General features: G+C 33.2%; 1 protein-coding gene across 1 annotated transcript in view; it reads right to left on the reverse strand.

Moving 5' to 3' along the window:
• Positions 1–17,704, reverse strand: part of LOC149802584 (DNA-dependent protein kinase catalytic subunit-like) — a 407,613-nt gene that overhangs the window by 378,610 nt on the left and 11,299 nt on the right. Inside the window, exons 4-5 of the mRNA XM_089951857.1 lie at positions 13,936–14,010; positions 12,454–12,562 (exon numbers count right to left, since the gene is read on the reverse strand). Of these exons, the coding sequence (XP_089807983.1) occupies positions 12,454–12,562; positions 13,936–14,010 (184 nt within the window). The remainder of the gene's footprint in view (positions 1–12,453; positions 12,563–13,935; positions 14,011–17,704) is intronic.

Genomic DNA, 17,704 nt, shown 5'->3' on the forward strand with positions numbered 1-17,704 from the left:
ACCTTTCCAAGCCTTCTGCCCAGCTCCACATCAAGCGAGAGAGTGTTGCTGTTGGTTAACCCCAGGCATGTAAAGTTTTTGACTACTTCCAGGGTGACACAATCAATTTTGATGGAAGGGGCAATGGTGGTATCTTGCACGCTGACATTTGTCTTTTCCAGGCTGATGGTGAGTCCAAACTGCTTGCAGGCATCAGCAAAACGGTCTCCCAGTCTCTGGAGGGCATCTTCAACATCCGACGCATGGAGGATGGGAGGCTGCCAAAGGACATCCTATAAGGTGGAGGCAGTTTATGTGTATGGATACAGGTGGACAATACATAAGGTGGAGGCAGTTTATTTGTATGGATACAGGGGGACAATACATGGGGTGGAGGTAGTTTATTTGTATGGATACGGGATGGACAATACATGGGGTGGAGGTAGTTTATTTGTATGGATATGGGAGGGCGTCAAACAAGCCACATCATCTGCAAAAAGCATCTCCCTGATGAGCACCGACCTCACTTTGGTCTTCGAGCGCAGTCGTGCCAGGTTGAACAGCCTCCTGTCAGGCCTGGTGTGTAGATATACACCATCAGTGGACAAGTCGAAGGTGTGGGACAGAAGCAGAGAGAAGAAGATCCCAAAAAGGGTTGGCGCCAGCATGCAGCCCTGCTTCACATGTTGATGACCAACAACAGTCAGTCCTAGCACGAACGTCAAGGCTGATTGTAAAATTTATTTTCTGAATTAATTTCCAATATTCTAATGTATCTGTAACACACAAGTGCCCCCAGCAGATAAAAAATTTAAACTGTTTAAGAAAAAACATTACAAAATTTTGAGTGATACAAGAGCCTGTCAAATCTAACAAGTTCATAAATATAAGCATATAAACATGTACATCAAACCTAATCAGGTCATAAATATATGCATATAAACATATCAAATCTAATCAGGTCATAAATATATGCATATAAACATGTACATCAAATCTAATGAGGTCAAAATTATATGCATATAAACACATATATCAAGTCTAATCAGGTCATATATTTATGCATATAAATATGTATATCAAGTCTAATCAGGTCATAAATATATGCATATAAACATGTACATCAAATCTAATGAGGTCAAAAATATATGCATATAAACATATCAAATCTAATGAGGTCAAAAATATATGCATATAAACACATATATCAAGTCTAATCAGGTCATATATTTATGCATATAAACATGTATATTAAGTCTAATCAGGTCATAAATATATGCATATAAACATGTACATCAAATCTAATGAGGTCAAAAATATATGCATATAAACACATATATCAAGTCTAATCAGGTCATATATTTATGCATATAAACATGTATATCAAGTCTAATCAGGTCATAGATATATGCATATAAACAAGTATATTAAATTTAATTTGTCAATTTTGAGTAGTTTTTACTAAATCATGCTTAGGGCTGTTCCAGTAAAATATACTTGGTACCCTGATGCAATATTAATGTGGGGTAGTCACCCATGGTTGCAATTTAGAATTCTGGATCATTTTCATACAAACTCTCAAAGTAACCAGAGTACCCTGGCACTTATTTTTTTTAAAGTGCTTTCCCTGGGTACCATGTATGTTTAAATGGAACAACCCTACCAAGGTTTTCATCAAAAATGTGGAAGTTCGAAATATAAAAAAACACAAATTTAAAACTAATAATGACCTGAAAATCATGCCAGGTCAACTGTGCATGAATATAAATATGCATTTAAAAAAATTCAAAGGTCAAGGCTGCCATGACCGAGTTAAGATCAGTTTTCTCCGGTGGTGGAAAATTTCCTTTCAAAAGAAAGATCTTAGAGCTGTAAAATACTTTTTCTACCAGTGGAAGATGACTGTGGACTTTACAGACTTTTTTCTTCATATTTAAGAAGTTTTTTGGAACCTGGTTTTCCTTAATGTGAATCAGTAGGTTATTACAAGGACATGAATAAAAGGCATGGACGTTTATATTAACATCACTGATAAATATATTATAATATAACCCCCATCAATTTTTAATCAACTCAAAATGCACACAAATAGTTCTCATCTTTATTACCAAAGCAACATTAGAATTTATGGAGAAAGTTGGAAAAATAGACTCCAAAGAAAGTACATGGGTATATGATTGCAAGGTGTCCACAAAATTGCAAAATGGTAGAAAACGGAGAGGAACAACTGCTGCAGCTGATTTTGGCACTCTGGGGCACCAAATTATTTCAAAAATATGATAAATTATTCATACGACAATAATTAAAATGTAGAGTTAATAACACTTTCACAAAGTGCTGTATGTGCATCGCATATTGTGCTTCACCAACGAGTAAGGGAGATAACTATATTGAATTCAGGAATGATGTAATAGTGATAAATAGACTAGCAAGTACATGAAGTCAGAGTTCAAATGGTTATTGCTGCTCTTGTAACTTAAACAGATGGGGCAGATCGGTATGAAGACTTTCTAGCAAGTGATGAAACAGTTTTCTGGGTGTATCAGATTGCCTACTTTGACTACTTAAAAGTTGCAGCAGCACATGTCTTCTAACATCAAGTAAAGGATATAAGGTACATAACTGTATAATTGTATAAAGGATATAAGGTACATAACTGTACAATTGTATAAAGGATATAAGGTACATAACTGTACAATTGTATAAAGGATATAAGGTATATAACTGTACAATTGTATAAACTATATGATCTGTTTAGCAAGACTATTAGATATCAGATGCAATATTCTGCAAGGTAATGTGTTTATGATAAAAAGTGGAATGGCATTTATATATATATATATTCTTTTCAAAAAGTGACCTCACATGCTTTTCAATTCATTTTAAATGATTATTTTGACAAGCATGCTGGGTATTTTAAGCCTATTAAATTCTATACTATAAGGAAAGATTTCTGCAAATAGTGTCAAATGAGTGTAAATATGAGAAATATAAAATGAGAAAAGCATATTTGGACTGGTTTATAACAAACATCAACACAACCTAAAATGATCACTGCTGGTGCTACATGTGCTATCACTGGAGTGCTAATTAAATGACAATATTTTAAATTAGTTCCTAATTATAATAGTTAATAAGTCATAAATGATACAGGTACACTAAACTAAGTACATTTACAGAGGAAGCCTGTCGATGTATTAACATGCATCTGCTGTGGACAGGAAATATATGTAAAAAATATCAATAATAGGTGGCAGTTATTGCTTAGTTGGATAAATGCAAATCAGTATGTATATAGTGTGTGTGTGTGTGTGTGTGTGTGTGTGTGTGTGCATATGTGTGTGTGGGTGTGAATTCACAGTGCTTCACTTTCCAAAATGAAGCATATTTTGACCTTGTTTTCTACTGTAATATATGTGCCTACCACTTAATTCTCTTCCACTTCTAATGTTTAAACATTTTAAGATCTTTTTCTTGCTTGGTCATTCAGAAAATCAGTATGCAACTCTTTATTGCCATATTAACTATTTATGCTATACAGGTATATTTGTAAAAATTTTACTCTTCTTCTTAACCATATGTGAAAATGGTTAATATTTTGTCTTTAAATGCAAGGGGACTAGGAGATAAGCAAAATCAAAAAGATGTGATTGAATATTTAAGAAAAGTAGTTCATATATCGTTTACAGAATACTCATATAACGGAGGCAATTGAACCATATGTTGAAACTGGGGATAGAAGTTACTTTAGTTCTAGGGGGCCCCAAGTGGCCTAGTGGTCTAAAGTGCTCACCGTTACGGATCACTGCCATCTCACCTCTGTCTGCGCGAGTTCAAGTCTCAGCCTCGGCTAACATTGGTATGTGAGAAAGCCTGCCAGTAGCTTCTCGTGGGTCGGTGGTTCTTCCCGGGGTTTTCCAGGTTTCTTCCTCCACCAATTAAACTGGCCGCCATGTATAGCCTATCTTGTGCTGAAAAATGGCATTAAACCCTAAAACAACAACAACAACAACTTTAGTTCAGGTACTAGCAGATCTCGTGGCATGGCAAAACTCCTCACAAATAATATAGATTTTAAAAAAGTTTCAAAATGCTTCAAGGATAGCAAAGGAAATATAATTCCTCTTGATATGGAAGTTAAGATTCACTGAATAACACTTATAAATATGTATTGCTCTAATGAAGACTCTCCACATTTTTTTACGTCAGTTATCAAGGAGTACAAAAAATTTACAACTGACATCTGTGCAGACTGGAACCAAGTTCAAGACTGTGATACAGATATATATAATTAAAGAACAATAAATAACCTGCAAGAGTTTAAGAATACTCACACATGCCAGTTATTGGTCTAACCACCCCCTGATGATGCTCACCTTTCAATTTACACAGTTTAAAAAAGGACCACTTTTTAGAAATTCAGTACATTCATTGCTTAAAGGTCACCTGCCACCTATATTGTACAAACGTGTGATATTATTATAGTTATAAACAAAATGCATTGGTTATGTAAGCACACCATAAAAATGTTTAATTAGACTTAAAACTCTGTTTTATAAAATGAAAAAATGATTCGGCAATCTCCGTAAACAATCGGTAGTTTCCGCGTGCCAAAACCAGATATGACGTACATTTATCCCTTCTATTCAACCTAGCCGTTCAAGTGCTTAATTTCCCCACGTAAATGTCTATGTGATATAGCATACGCTTGTGCTTTTGTACTGCAAATATGTTGCATCTGCACAACGACGTTCTCAGTTTAAGTTTTTCTGTCAAATTATCAATAATCATTTATAAAACAAAAATACGTAACAGATAATATTCTACATAATGCATATAGATTTTGCAAAGGGTATTGTACAAGAGATATTATAACAAATATACTTAAGTTTAGGCTTCACGTTGTAACACAGCTGCATACAATACATACTAGATTATACATGAGAGAGAGAGAGAGAGAAGGGGGAAGAATAATGTTGAACATTTTGTCAGTATTTAGTTGCTGCAATATGAAGCTCTTACCAGTTAATTTTATTGTTTTTATTTTTCAAGGTGTCTTAGTGTTTGCATGAGTAAATTGAAAGCTTGTCATTACTTGTCAATATTGTCAATCATATTTCCTCCATCATTCCGTACAAATTAGAAAGGAAACAATTTTGTGTTTAATTTGTGCCCCCCCACACACACACACACAAACACACATACACACTCACGGTACAAAATAAATTGATAAACATACACTTGTTTGAAAATAAAATGAAAGAAATTAATACTGCATTGTTATCATATATTCCTTCTGTTTTCATTATGCGAAAATTATTTTTTAAAAATATATGTCCACGAACTCCGTATTTGTAGCGGGTGCCGGCTTGCGTATGCATCCTTAGTGTAGTGTGTATCGCTTATGTCAAAAAACAAAATCACAAATGAGACGAAAGTATCACCCGAATGCTTGAAGGCACCTGCCATTTACGCATGACAAGTTACTTATTGCAAACTGACCCAGACTGTATTCTATCCAGGTTAACTGTAAGTCCGTATCTCGCAAACAAACCACCAAAAAAGAATCATTATTTTAAAATACATTCAATGTGAGTGCAAATGATAAAGTATTATTAAAGCAAGTTATTATTGTGCATAATATTTGCCCTGCAAAACATGAATCATGATTACATATGGCAAACAAATAGAAGCCCGGGTGATAAACACAGCTGGCATGGAGCAATAAACTCATTGTTTGAACTTACCAACAGAATATCAAATACATAGGTTATTTTATTATAATGCAAACCAACCCCGGAAAATTCACTTTGGTATCTTTTAGTGTGCCGATTTTTTGTTCTGAAGTTGGCCAACAAAAGGAAGTCAAATTTGGTTCCTTTGGATTCTTTAAGTGTGCTGATTTCTTTCATCTTTTTTTTTATAAAGTCTGCCGACACAGGGAAGCCAGGATTGATTCTTTTTACCTGTATTAACAGGAATTTTCTAAATAAATTGAAACATGGAACAGTTTTGAAAGTGACACAGTCTAGTGTGTCTTGCACGCATACCAATATAAGGCTGAACAGTAAATTAGTTTTCATTAGTTTCATCTAAAATATTCCCTATCTGTAGTTCATAGTGTTTTATTTTTCAACAACAAGAAGCATGTACTTCGTCTTATAGGGATAAATGTACGTCATTTCCGGTTGCGTCCTCTATAGGTGGGAAATCGTTAACTAAGGGGAAGTAACAGCGTTGTATACTTATATTTCGAGTAATTAAATTATTATTTCTTCTTTGCCCTTGATAATTTTTTATTTATTTTTGTGCGAGTATAACTATTTTTAATCATGTAATGAAAATCTGATATAAATAGGAAAATGTTGGAGGATGGCCGGTGACCTTTAAAGAGAAAGTATATGTAGAAGAGGTAAAGAACAAAATTTGAAGAAACAAAGTTAATGTATAGTACTTCTAACAGTAGTAGTACTGCTACTAATACTACTGGTATTACTACTACTACTAATAAAAATAATAATAATAATAATTCTATTATTCAACAAAATCCTTTTATTAAAAATCCATGCCCTCACATTAGAAAATTCTAAAGAAAACAGGGGGAAAGAAAAAGAGGAAAAGGAACTGTTGATGGAAATTGAACATCTGGAAAATGTAATAAAAGCAAATTAAAATATACTGAGTTTGGATGTACTGGAAAATTTTTAAATTCAGCTTGATGAAAAACGAAAAAGTAAAATGGATGATTGTATGATCAAAAGTAACAAGACAAAAGGAGAAGAAAACAACAAAATATTTTTATAACTTCGAAAAAAGACATTATATGAACAAAACACAATAACAAAAGTAAAAGTACGGTCAGGTAAATAATCACCAATCGGTTCAAACTTCTGAATAATGTGAACAATTTCTATGACAAATTATTTAGTAAACAAGATAATAGTGTAAATCAAATACAACTTGATGATATACTAAAATCTGAGGTTCCTAAATTGACAAGATGAATAAAAACAATCAGGGGGAAATAACTCTTATGGAAGCTTCAAAATGCTATAAGAACATGAATAATTGTACAATTCCAGACAGAGATGGATTCATTATTTAATTTTATAAATTATTTTGGAAGGATTTTGGAGTCAGACTTTGATAAATTCACAAAATGAAAGATTCAAAAATGGGATTTTATCTGTAACAGAGAGGGAGGTATTTATCACATTATTGCCAAAGGAAAACAGATGTAGGGAATTTTTTAAATATTTATTATACAACAGCATCATTAGTTATAGATAACAGAATAAAAAATATTTGCCAAAGTTAATACAGGATCATAAAAAAAGCCTATGAAAGATAGACTGGGAGGCAGTCAGATGATGTATGATATGTGCTTTACAGAAGAAAATAATATGAATGGTATTATTTCATAGGTTGATTTTGAAAAAGCTTTTGACTCTGTCTCTTGAAGATTTACACAGGAAGTTCTTTATTTTTTAAATCTGGTGAACAAATGAAATAAAGAATATATATTCTATGAAAATGCAAAAATGTGCGATTCCAAATGGATTTGCATCGCAGTTCTTTTTTATACTGAACGTGGTTGCCATCAAGGGAATCATATTTCTCCTTATTTGTTTTTATTAGTAACAGAAAGTTAGTAATTATGGTTAAGAACAATAATGATATTAAAGAAATATGCATAAATGGATATGAAAATAAACTGGCACAAGATGCTGATGGCATAGTTTCTATTGGAGGAATCAAAGAACTCATTAGATGCCTCAGTTGAAATATTATAAGTATATGCATCAATGTCAGGATTAAAAGTGAATATAAACAACACAATGCAAAAGTTAGAAAAATATGGGCATTTAAGAATTTACAGACACATATGTGTACAAATTTAGGATTTGATTGTGTTTCAAATTTATCTTTACATGGAGTTGAGTTATCCATGAAAACAGAAGAGATTGTGTAAACAAATTTCGAGATGTACAAAGCTTTTTAGGGGAACTGAATAAACAAAATTGATATATGGGAAATTTGTTGATCTAAAATCAATGGCTTTATCTAAATTGACACATTTATTCTTAATGTTACCAAATCCAACAGCAATTGTTCTAAAATGAACTGAACACAGGTTTTATAAAGGTATGTAATCATCCTGAAAAAATAAGTAGAACAACACTGATGAATAAGCTTGAAAGAAAGCAGATCATGCATAAAACATCTAGCATTCTTTATTAAATCTTCAAAACTATTTTGGGTAAAGCATCTGCTGATCAATCATTCTGAATGGCAAAAAACAAGATTATTTTCTCAATATATGTGAGTTACCATATTGCACTTTATTTTCATCTAAATGATTTGCAAATATCATGATTATCCAAAATTATTTTAAAAAATCATTCTGGATGTACTTTTAGCATGCCAGTTGAAAAAGACAAAGGTGTCTGGAAAAAATAAAAAGATAACTATTTACAGATCAATTTTGTATCAATCTAGGCTATCAAAGGGGGTAAAATTTATACCATTTCTTTGACGAGTAAGGCTAATATTTATCATACGAGTTTGTGACCTATATGATTTTGATTTTTACGTAAGTGCAGTTGTTGATAACTATGAATAATGTCAAATTTTTAATGTGATCACTGAATGTTTGTTTTGGAGAAATGCTAATATTTTCCATACATAATAAATAACCTCAATAATATAAATGCAAACAATATTACTTTTTCTATTCTCCATTTTCTCTGTTCTTTATTACCTTACTTCCTTTTATCTTCTCTTTGCATCTTACAGTGAGGAAAATAATTGTGTAGAATTATATACATGCTTGTATTATGGTTGAAATATTTTACCAAGATACATGTATTAAATGCATGTATCATCCATCTTAATGCCAATAAAAACAATAAAAAATAATAAAAAAAATTCATTTGCAAACCTCATGCATTTTGTGATTGATCATACTGCAGTATTTTCACAAATAAACACATTTCATGATCATGCCGACATAGATGTATCACCTTTTCGGCAAATGTGATCAAGTCTGTTCCAGTAAAATATACTTGGTACCTGAGGAAGGCACTTTTAATACAGAGTAGTGACCCACGGACACAATTTAGAATTTTACCTCGTTTTCATATGAACTCTTAAGGGCTATTCCATTTACACACGCCTGGTACACAGGGAAGGCACTTAATATTTACCATTATATTGGGACACAATAAAATAATATTTAATTTCCCTCTGCCAGACATGGTTCCCATGCTTCTAAATATAAATTTCCAAGTCATTTCCAGGTTTTTCCAGGATGAAATTAATTTTTTCAAGGTTAACATATGACCATTACTGAATGGAATTAAAGAACATTTTGGATTATAAAACATGCATTTTCCAAATCTAAAGATGTTTCTCTTTCAAGACTCCAAAATATTTATGTCAAAAAAGATGATCATGTACAAAACCACAAAATGTATCAAACAAAACAATTCCGACCATATTCCTATAAAATGGCATTTAAAGTCATTTCAATGTACAGAATAAAAATGCAAATTTTACTTTGCTGACCTGCATTATGTTGCTACATGGAAACAACATAATGAGCATAAATTAGTTTTGTTTCCTTTCAGAACTTTAATTCTAAAGAATTCTATAGCAATATATGTGTATTTTATACAAAGTAAACATTTCCTATCACAGTATGAAAAAAAAAACAATAAATACAAAGTATAAGAATCTTATCCTGTAATGAAAAAAGTTTAACCCTGAATTTGTGTGCTAATAAAATCCCAAAAATGATTTTTCAAGCAACCTGAACTCCTCAAGATGATTTGGTTAAAAATTCCATCATTTCAAAACATTTACAAATGGGTTGATTCAAATTTTGACAAAAGACTTTCAAAAATATATATTGTTGTATAAACAAGGACTGAATTTTCAATTAAATCAACCTGTCTTCTTGTAGTTTGATAAACCAGTTCCCAAACCTGTATTGATACAGGGACTCTTGTCATTTCTTTATGTATAATAAACAGGATGACAATTGCCCACTTCTCCCGTGTTCTATTTAAGATCTGAAACCAGTGCTTCAAGCTACATGTCACTGTATTAGTTTCGCACCAAAGTTCAGTTCAGAGATTCACAATTTTTCTAATCTGGGTTTCCTTCGAATATTCTAACCCTATTTTTCACATTGGGACATTTAGGTTGGAGTGTGGAGTCAGAGCAATTATATATCCAAAATCTGGAATTTGCTGGCACCAAAAGGTATAGGCATATAGTAGTAGCTTACCAGAGGGCCTAGTAAATTTAAGGTGTTATATCAACTTATTCCTGCAAAAAATCGAATGGAAAATTATTTATTTTCTCAAAAATGGGAAGTATTATAATCATTATGTCTTTAATCCGATGAAAGACTAGACGAGACTCAGCTTAGATGACACCTGACCCAGTCCTCGCCATTTACACTACTAGTCACATGACTTCACAAATCTCAAACAATGACATCATATGTCCAATAGTCACATGATATCAACAATAAACTTCTTTTTAATGTTGTTCAATAAAAAAAATTCAATTATATTAAATGAAAGTCTGATACCTTTTGAAGACATAAGAAATGAAATAAATTTGTATTTAATTTGTGCCCCCCACTAACCACACATTCTAATAAAATAGATAAACAAAACGCTTATCTGATAATAAAAAGAAAGAAACGAACCTAGAATTGTTATCATTTCTTCCAATTAACTGATCATGAGCATTAAAGAATAAAATATATAAACGAACTCCACATACCGGTATGTAGCGTAGGCTTCCAAACTGTAGCGATAACACATGATACGTTGTTCACTGACATGACCATTGAGAAACAAATCGTGTTTGGTTGTGCTCAAAGGTCTGAACATGTTATCTGACTGAAAACCAGATCCAACAAAATCACAAACAAGAGGGAAATAATCAACCAATATCTTTAAGACAACCGCCATTCATGCATGACACAGTGTTAGGTGCAAAATAACCAAAACTGAATTATATTCAGGTCAACTATATGAAAGTATCTTGCAAATAAAAATCATTATTTGAAAACACATTCACCCAAGTACAAGTGGCAATCTTTTCAATAGCACGGGTTACAAAAGTATCATTAAAGCAAGTTATTGCTGTGTACACTATTTACTCACAAACATGAATGCCCGTTTGTATTAATTATAACTACAAATGCCAAGCACATAGAAGCCCAGGTTGTGGATAAACACAACTGGCAGCGAGCAGTAAACTCATTATCTGAACTTACCAACAGGACATCAAAGACAAAGGTTATTTTTATTACAAAGCAAGCCAACCTTGGAAGCAGACTTTGGATTCTTTTAAGTGTGCAGAATTTTTTTATTTTTCTTACATACAAAGACGGCTGAGATATGGAAGTTAACTTTGATTCCTTTTCACCAGTATTCACAGGAATTTTGAAAATAAACTGAAACAATGGAACAAATTTTAAAGTGACACAATATAGTGCTTCGTACACGGACATCGATGACCCAGCATCACCCAGAAGATTTGGAGAAAATAAAATCATTTGATGAATTAGTGAAGGCCAGAAGAAAAGCTGATGATTTCGCAGACAATATGATTATTAATAGGGATGAAATTCTAGTGTACTTTGATCTCATTCCTGGATGGACTGACGATAAGATGGGGGTCAAAAGTGTGAGAATTAGCACAACTGGTGCAGATTTGAAAAAATCTGACTTTAGTCCATGCAGTTTCTGTTTAAGGTGATGTATTGCCTCTACTGATAATTTTTCATGGTATGAGAAGGCTAAAATAGATATTCATGCACCAAAAGAATGGATCATATGTATGCAGGAGAAGGGTTGTGTTGATGAGATGCTGCTGCAATGGATTAAAGAGTTTTATCTCAAATACACAATTTTTATTGTTTTAAATAAAATTTCAGGTTGGAGTGCATTTTCTGACATGTAATTTTCTAATGATTTAAAAGGTGTCCCACAACTTACGACTCAAGAAAACGATGTGTCATTAAACAGAGTGCACAAAAAATTACTTTCAAAATTAATTTATGGTGACCCAACAATTACGGTGTTCCAACATATATGTAAATAAGGTACTCAGATTACCCAAATAGTTCATACGAAAACAGTACAAAATTCTAAATTGCATCTATGGGTGACAATTCTACATTAAAAGTGGGTGTCATGTATATTTCGTTGGAATAGCCATAGAGTAACCTGAGTACCCTGGCACATATGTTTTAAAAACTGCATTCCCTAAGTACCATGTATGAACAGCCCTCTGAACCTTAATATTAGCACCACATACTGGGCAACAGACTGACAAAAGATCATGAACAATGCAAGACACATCAAGGACACAGGGCAGTACTATAAGTCATTTAGACTTGGGTCCCAAAAAAATGCAGAATTAGGAATCAAAACATAAAAGGGTCATCACCTGTTGGTTGGAGTTTGGATCCTTTAGTCAATTCATTGAAGAGTCTGCTGATCAAATTATCAATCCCCAACTCCTTCCCCAAAGATGATCCTGCTGTCAACTCCAGAACCTGAAGATCCAATTATTCAATTTATAATTTATTTTGTGGAAGTAGAAACTGACAAAAGGACATTTAGATATTTATCCTATATTAAAAGCACAGAAAAACAAATCTTCTCTTGATAGACTGACACTTTACTGTCTAAAAGAGAAATTCCAGGAATTCAAAAGACACAATAAGTTGACTTTTGGTGAAAACTTCAAGCTTATATAACCATTCATTCATGAGAATTAGCGACACTATTTTAAATATGTTCACTGCGGTAGCCGTATTTGTGGTCAGATCAGCACCGTTTTTATTAAGGAAAACTAGATATTATAAACCAGTCTACTGGTGAAAACCCCATATCAATATCACTTCCCATGTAGTATGAGTAGCAATAACAAGATTTTGAAGATGGCTGCCTTGATGGTCAGGCTGGTTGTCAGATCAGCAATATTTTCATTTAATACTATGACATCAGAAGAATTCTGGTAAAAACATAACAGTGATATGACTTTCCATCTAGGAGGAACAACAATAAGATTTTGAAGATAGGCAGCCATATTGAATATCAGCACAATTTTTATCTAAAACCAACTAGACATCATAAAAAGTCTTCCGGTAAAAACCCATGTTTATGTGACTTTCCATTCAAGAGGAGTAACAATAACAAAATTTTCATGACAGTGGTTGTGATAGCCATATTAGATGACAGATCATCACTATCTTCATTTAGAAGCAGCTGTACATCATAATAAGTCTTTTACTGAAAACCCATGTTTATATGACCACCCATTCAGGACAAATAGCAATAATGCAAGATTTTCATGATGGCTGCTGTTGTGGCCAAATTGGATATCTTAGCAACACCATTTCATTTAGGACCAACTAGGCCACAGAATAAATCTAAAATTTCATGGCAATTCTCCAAATAGTTTTGGAAGAGTAGCAATAATCCACTTGTAAAACAGACAGTCACTGGACAACAAGCTATGACCAGTATAGCTAACAGAGTTACTTAGATTTGATCCACAGAATTTGTAATATTTTGAAATAAACAATAACAGATATGAGCAGTGAAATTTCCTTGTGAATTAAGCTTAACAATAAACACAGTAAAGTGGTTTACGTAAAATTACGTGAAAAATCCTAAAAGAAAGTGATTTTCTTCATATCTCTAATGCCTTCTTGTGTAATGATCTTATTTTAAATGTCGGTTAACTCTGCTCTATATTAACAACCTGATGTGTAGTGAAAGCTATAAAAGTTTATTATCTTACTACACACTGGATAGAATCACTGGTTATCTGAAAAATCAATCAATATCATATATGACTAGCCAGTCAAATTATCAATAACACAAGGAAGCATACATTCTGAAAAAAATGATTATCTCTGACCTTGACAAGAGCTGGTATGGCTGCATTCTTCACTTTGGCATATCTGTCTCTGATGAACAAGGACATGCAAGCATTCTGAATGTAAACAGAACAATCTAGAAATCATTCAGGTTTCCGGAAAATTCACTTCTGTAATACAGCTTTAGTCCCCATGGGGATAAATGGATTACAGCCCCTGATCAGGGGAAATAAGTGAGGATAATATTTGTTCACCACAGGAAGGCTTTTGACCTTGCAGATCAAAATATTCTTATTAATAAATTAAAGATATATGAATGAAAAAATTACCACTAAACAAAAGAAAGCAAACTGAGTAAATGATACTTTATGTTTTAAAATGATCAACAAGGGCTTGAAAATACGTGGCAGGTCCAGCACCTGCCCCCCACCCCACCCCGAGCCAGGTCCCGACATGCATATAAATAGATAAGAGTTGCTGAGTTCTTGTGAGGACATGCATATAAATAGATCAAAGTTGCTAAGCAGCTGTGAGGAACATGAAATTCAATACAAAAGCAGTTATATGTATGAGGTTTAATAAATGAAAAAAGTTGTTATTTCTAAACAATACAGTTTCCTTTCTATACTGATCTGAATAAAATGTCTAGTTGTCTTAAATGGTCTTCATTTTCACTGTCACAAGACTCAAGATTGCTATAAATGAAGTCTGATCAACCTTTAATTTTGTTGTACCATGGTATAGGGTGCTGGACCTGTCGGTTTAATCAGGAAACTTTAAAAAGGTTCAACACATATTTCCTGTATCTCGATCACATTTGACCCAAGGCCAATATGTTATCCACTGTTCATAAGCTTGAGAATACTGCATTCACCATACTTTGTACTCTTGTTTGGCTTATTCTATTTTTTGCTGGGGGGTCCATTTTTTTCATTGTTGGGTTCCTGCAGCTTACTGAATTTGCTGATGGATGAAAAACCAAAGTTAGCATAAATAAACTCATGACTCATATTGATCGTCCATTATGTTCCTTGGCACGGAACCTGGCACGGAACCACGTGTTGCAGTTCGGTTTGCATTTTAGTGTTGTAGTCAGTGGCTAATTCAACCTTGTGGTATCAGTCCAGTCATGCAAATATGCATGAACACATTCTGTTAGCCAGCTATTACATCAGAAATACTGACTCTCGTTGAATGAGGCTTCAAGATGATACTTTAAGTCTTGGGATTTTTATATTTATGTGAAAAGGTACTCAACCTTTGAGGTAAAAAGCTCTGGCTCACACACTTTTCTATACAAGTTGTTTCAATCTGACTATCATGTACACAGCAAAAGTGTTACTAGGCTTTGAGTACATAAGTTCTATACATATATTTATTGACATTTTACACTTTAACAAGCAATTCTGAAACTGCACAGTAATAGCTTTAATTTCCATTTTTCATAAAAGTGGGAGGTCCGACTGACCTCAGACCACCACTATTTTCAGGCCCTGTAATCAATACACATCTCCAAATTGTAGCCAGAAACAAAATACCAGGAATGATTGTCAACAACAATTTTGAATGGATTGAACATATCCAGGTTGTGTAGAAAGATAAATTCTTTGTTATGGTTATCATACAGAATTAAACCATATTCATGACTGAAACACAGGATAATGTACTACAGAAGCCATATTCAACCATATATACATTCCTACAACATTGTCTTGTGAAAACAAACATCTGAAATGAACGTATGCAAATTATTCCATAAACAAAAAAGAGCATGTAAACTTACCATCAATAACAATAAGAACATTCAGTGTGAAATGAACGTGAAAATTCTAATGGTTAATGAAAGAATCTTCCTGAAAAAATTTAACGCAGCTCCAATGTATCACCAGAAATATTTTTTGTCAGAGATCTAGGCAACATTTAAGGTTTCTTTAGCCAACCATTTTCTTGTTCCAAAATGGAACATAATACTTTTCAAAAATGTGTTCACTCATTTCAAATCACCCTCCAAAGGAACTAAGGGACAGTTAACAATAAATTAATTTCACTATTATCTGAAAAAAATTGGATGGAAAGTTAAATTTTCTGGACAGTAGTGACTTGTATGCCCATAACTTACAAACACTTCAAACTTCATTCCTGCTGCCTAACTCAATAATTTTCTAAAACCCAATTTTGGTATGATCTTGTATACACGTCTTAACATAATGCAGTCATTTAAGAAATGTAATGAGCCTATTTTTATTTTGCCTACTATCACGTAAAAAAGAACATGAAAACAGTGTAGTTCACTAGGAAATATGCTTTCACTTTAGCCAGAGAAAATCACTGAAAGAGAAAGAGGTATTTAATATGTCCATAAGAATGTATGTAAATATGAACATAATACAGTGACTTGTTCCACGAAACAAACTGTGACACCATCTACTAATAAAGCCATTATTATTATTATTATTATTATTATTATTAAATACTATATTATTACATTAAAAAAAGTAATACACCACTCCCTCGATAACTCTCGCGCGGATAACTCGCGATCCCGCTTATAACGCGGTGTCCGTCTTGGCTCCCGATTTTTTCCAGAGAAAATGTATTTAAAATGTCTTTAAAATATGCTGAACATGAAAAAATTACAATAAAAATTGATAAATTAAACCTTGATACATTGCTCATTTTATCATCAAAAATGGTGAATAATGCCCGTAAAAATATAATCCATATTTTGAAATTTTTAAGTTCTAAAGAAGAATTAATTTCAGAGAACTTGAAAACGCTTAATTACGCATATTTGGACGCCAATTTTTGATCTGGGAGGCAGAAAACCACTGAGGCGGGAGTCCTCCGTACGCATGTAATAGGTGCGCGGGAAAATTCAAAGATTTGCCAGTCCTGTTTTAGCCACCTGCTTTGTGGGAAAAGTGTTGATCAGTTAACTGTGCTGATATTTACAATGACAGAATTCAGTGACTGAAAGACTCTTTGATGTACTGTTGCCATTTTATAAGAGTACATTAAAAAAAAAAATGAACATGATGCAACAGCTAGGCGGCTAGTTCAAAGGCTTTGACTAGCGGCCGAGTGAGAAAATGTACTGATATTTAGTGATTGAATTCAGAGGCAGAAAGACCCAGTTTTAAAATCCTAGCGAGACCTCTGTTTAAAGATATCATATATTATGTAAGTTTTTATGATAAATAGTTGTCAGTATACTGTAAATAAACAGTCTGGTGAAATAGCGATCAATGAAAACTTCTGGTAAATGCTAACAGGTGGCAACAGAGAATGAAATAAACACCAATTAAACGTCTTCCTGTGTGAAAGTCATGTTCTAATCCTTTAATTCCGTTTCAGTGTAAACATTATAATCACAACATATTCTGTTCATTGAAAACATGAAAAGAGTCAATCGACCGTCACATCGAAACCCGTGAGTACTTCTGTGAGAACTTAATAACATGTACATGCCAGCTTTGTTTTGATCAACAACTTGGGGAAGTGTTTGTTGCATAAAAAAAAAAAAAATCGATTACAAGAGACCACGGGTACTGGATTAAGGGTCTTCGAGCTGCCTTTGACGTAAAGCAAAACAGTAACAGAGACAATGACAATGATAGTGACTTCAAATGTTTCAGTGAAACTGATGTCATTAATGCCGAGGCTGTTTGGGAGAAATCCATACAGACTCATGGTCCTGAGATGGGCGTTTCTCTTGATATGGAGGAGTGGATTTGTGCTGACAATGATTGCTCCATAGCCGAATACATGTCAGATGAAACTATAATTATTTCTATAGCGAACAAATTTGCA

Source organism: Sinohyriopsis cumingii, chromosome 3, assembly GCF_028554795.1.
Source record: "Sinohyriopsis cumingii isolate HCF-2022 chromosome 3, ASM2855479v2, whole genome shotgun sequence".
Classification (NCBI taxonomy): Eukaryota; Metazoa; Mollusca; class Bivalvia; order Unionida; family Unionidae; genus Sinohyriopsis; species Sinohyriopsis cumingii.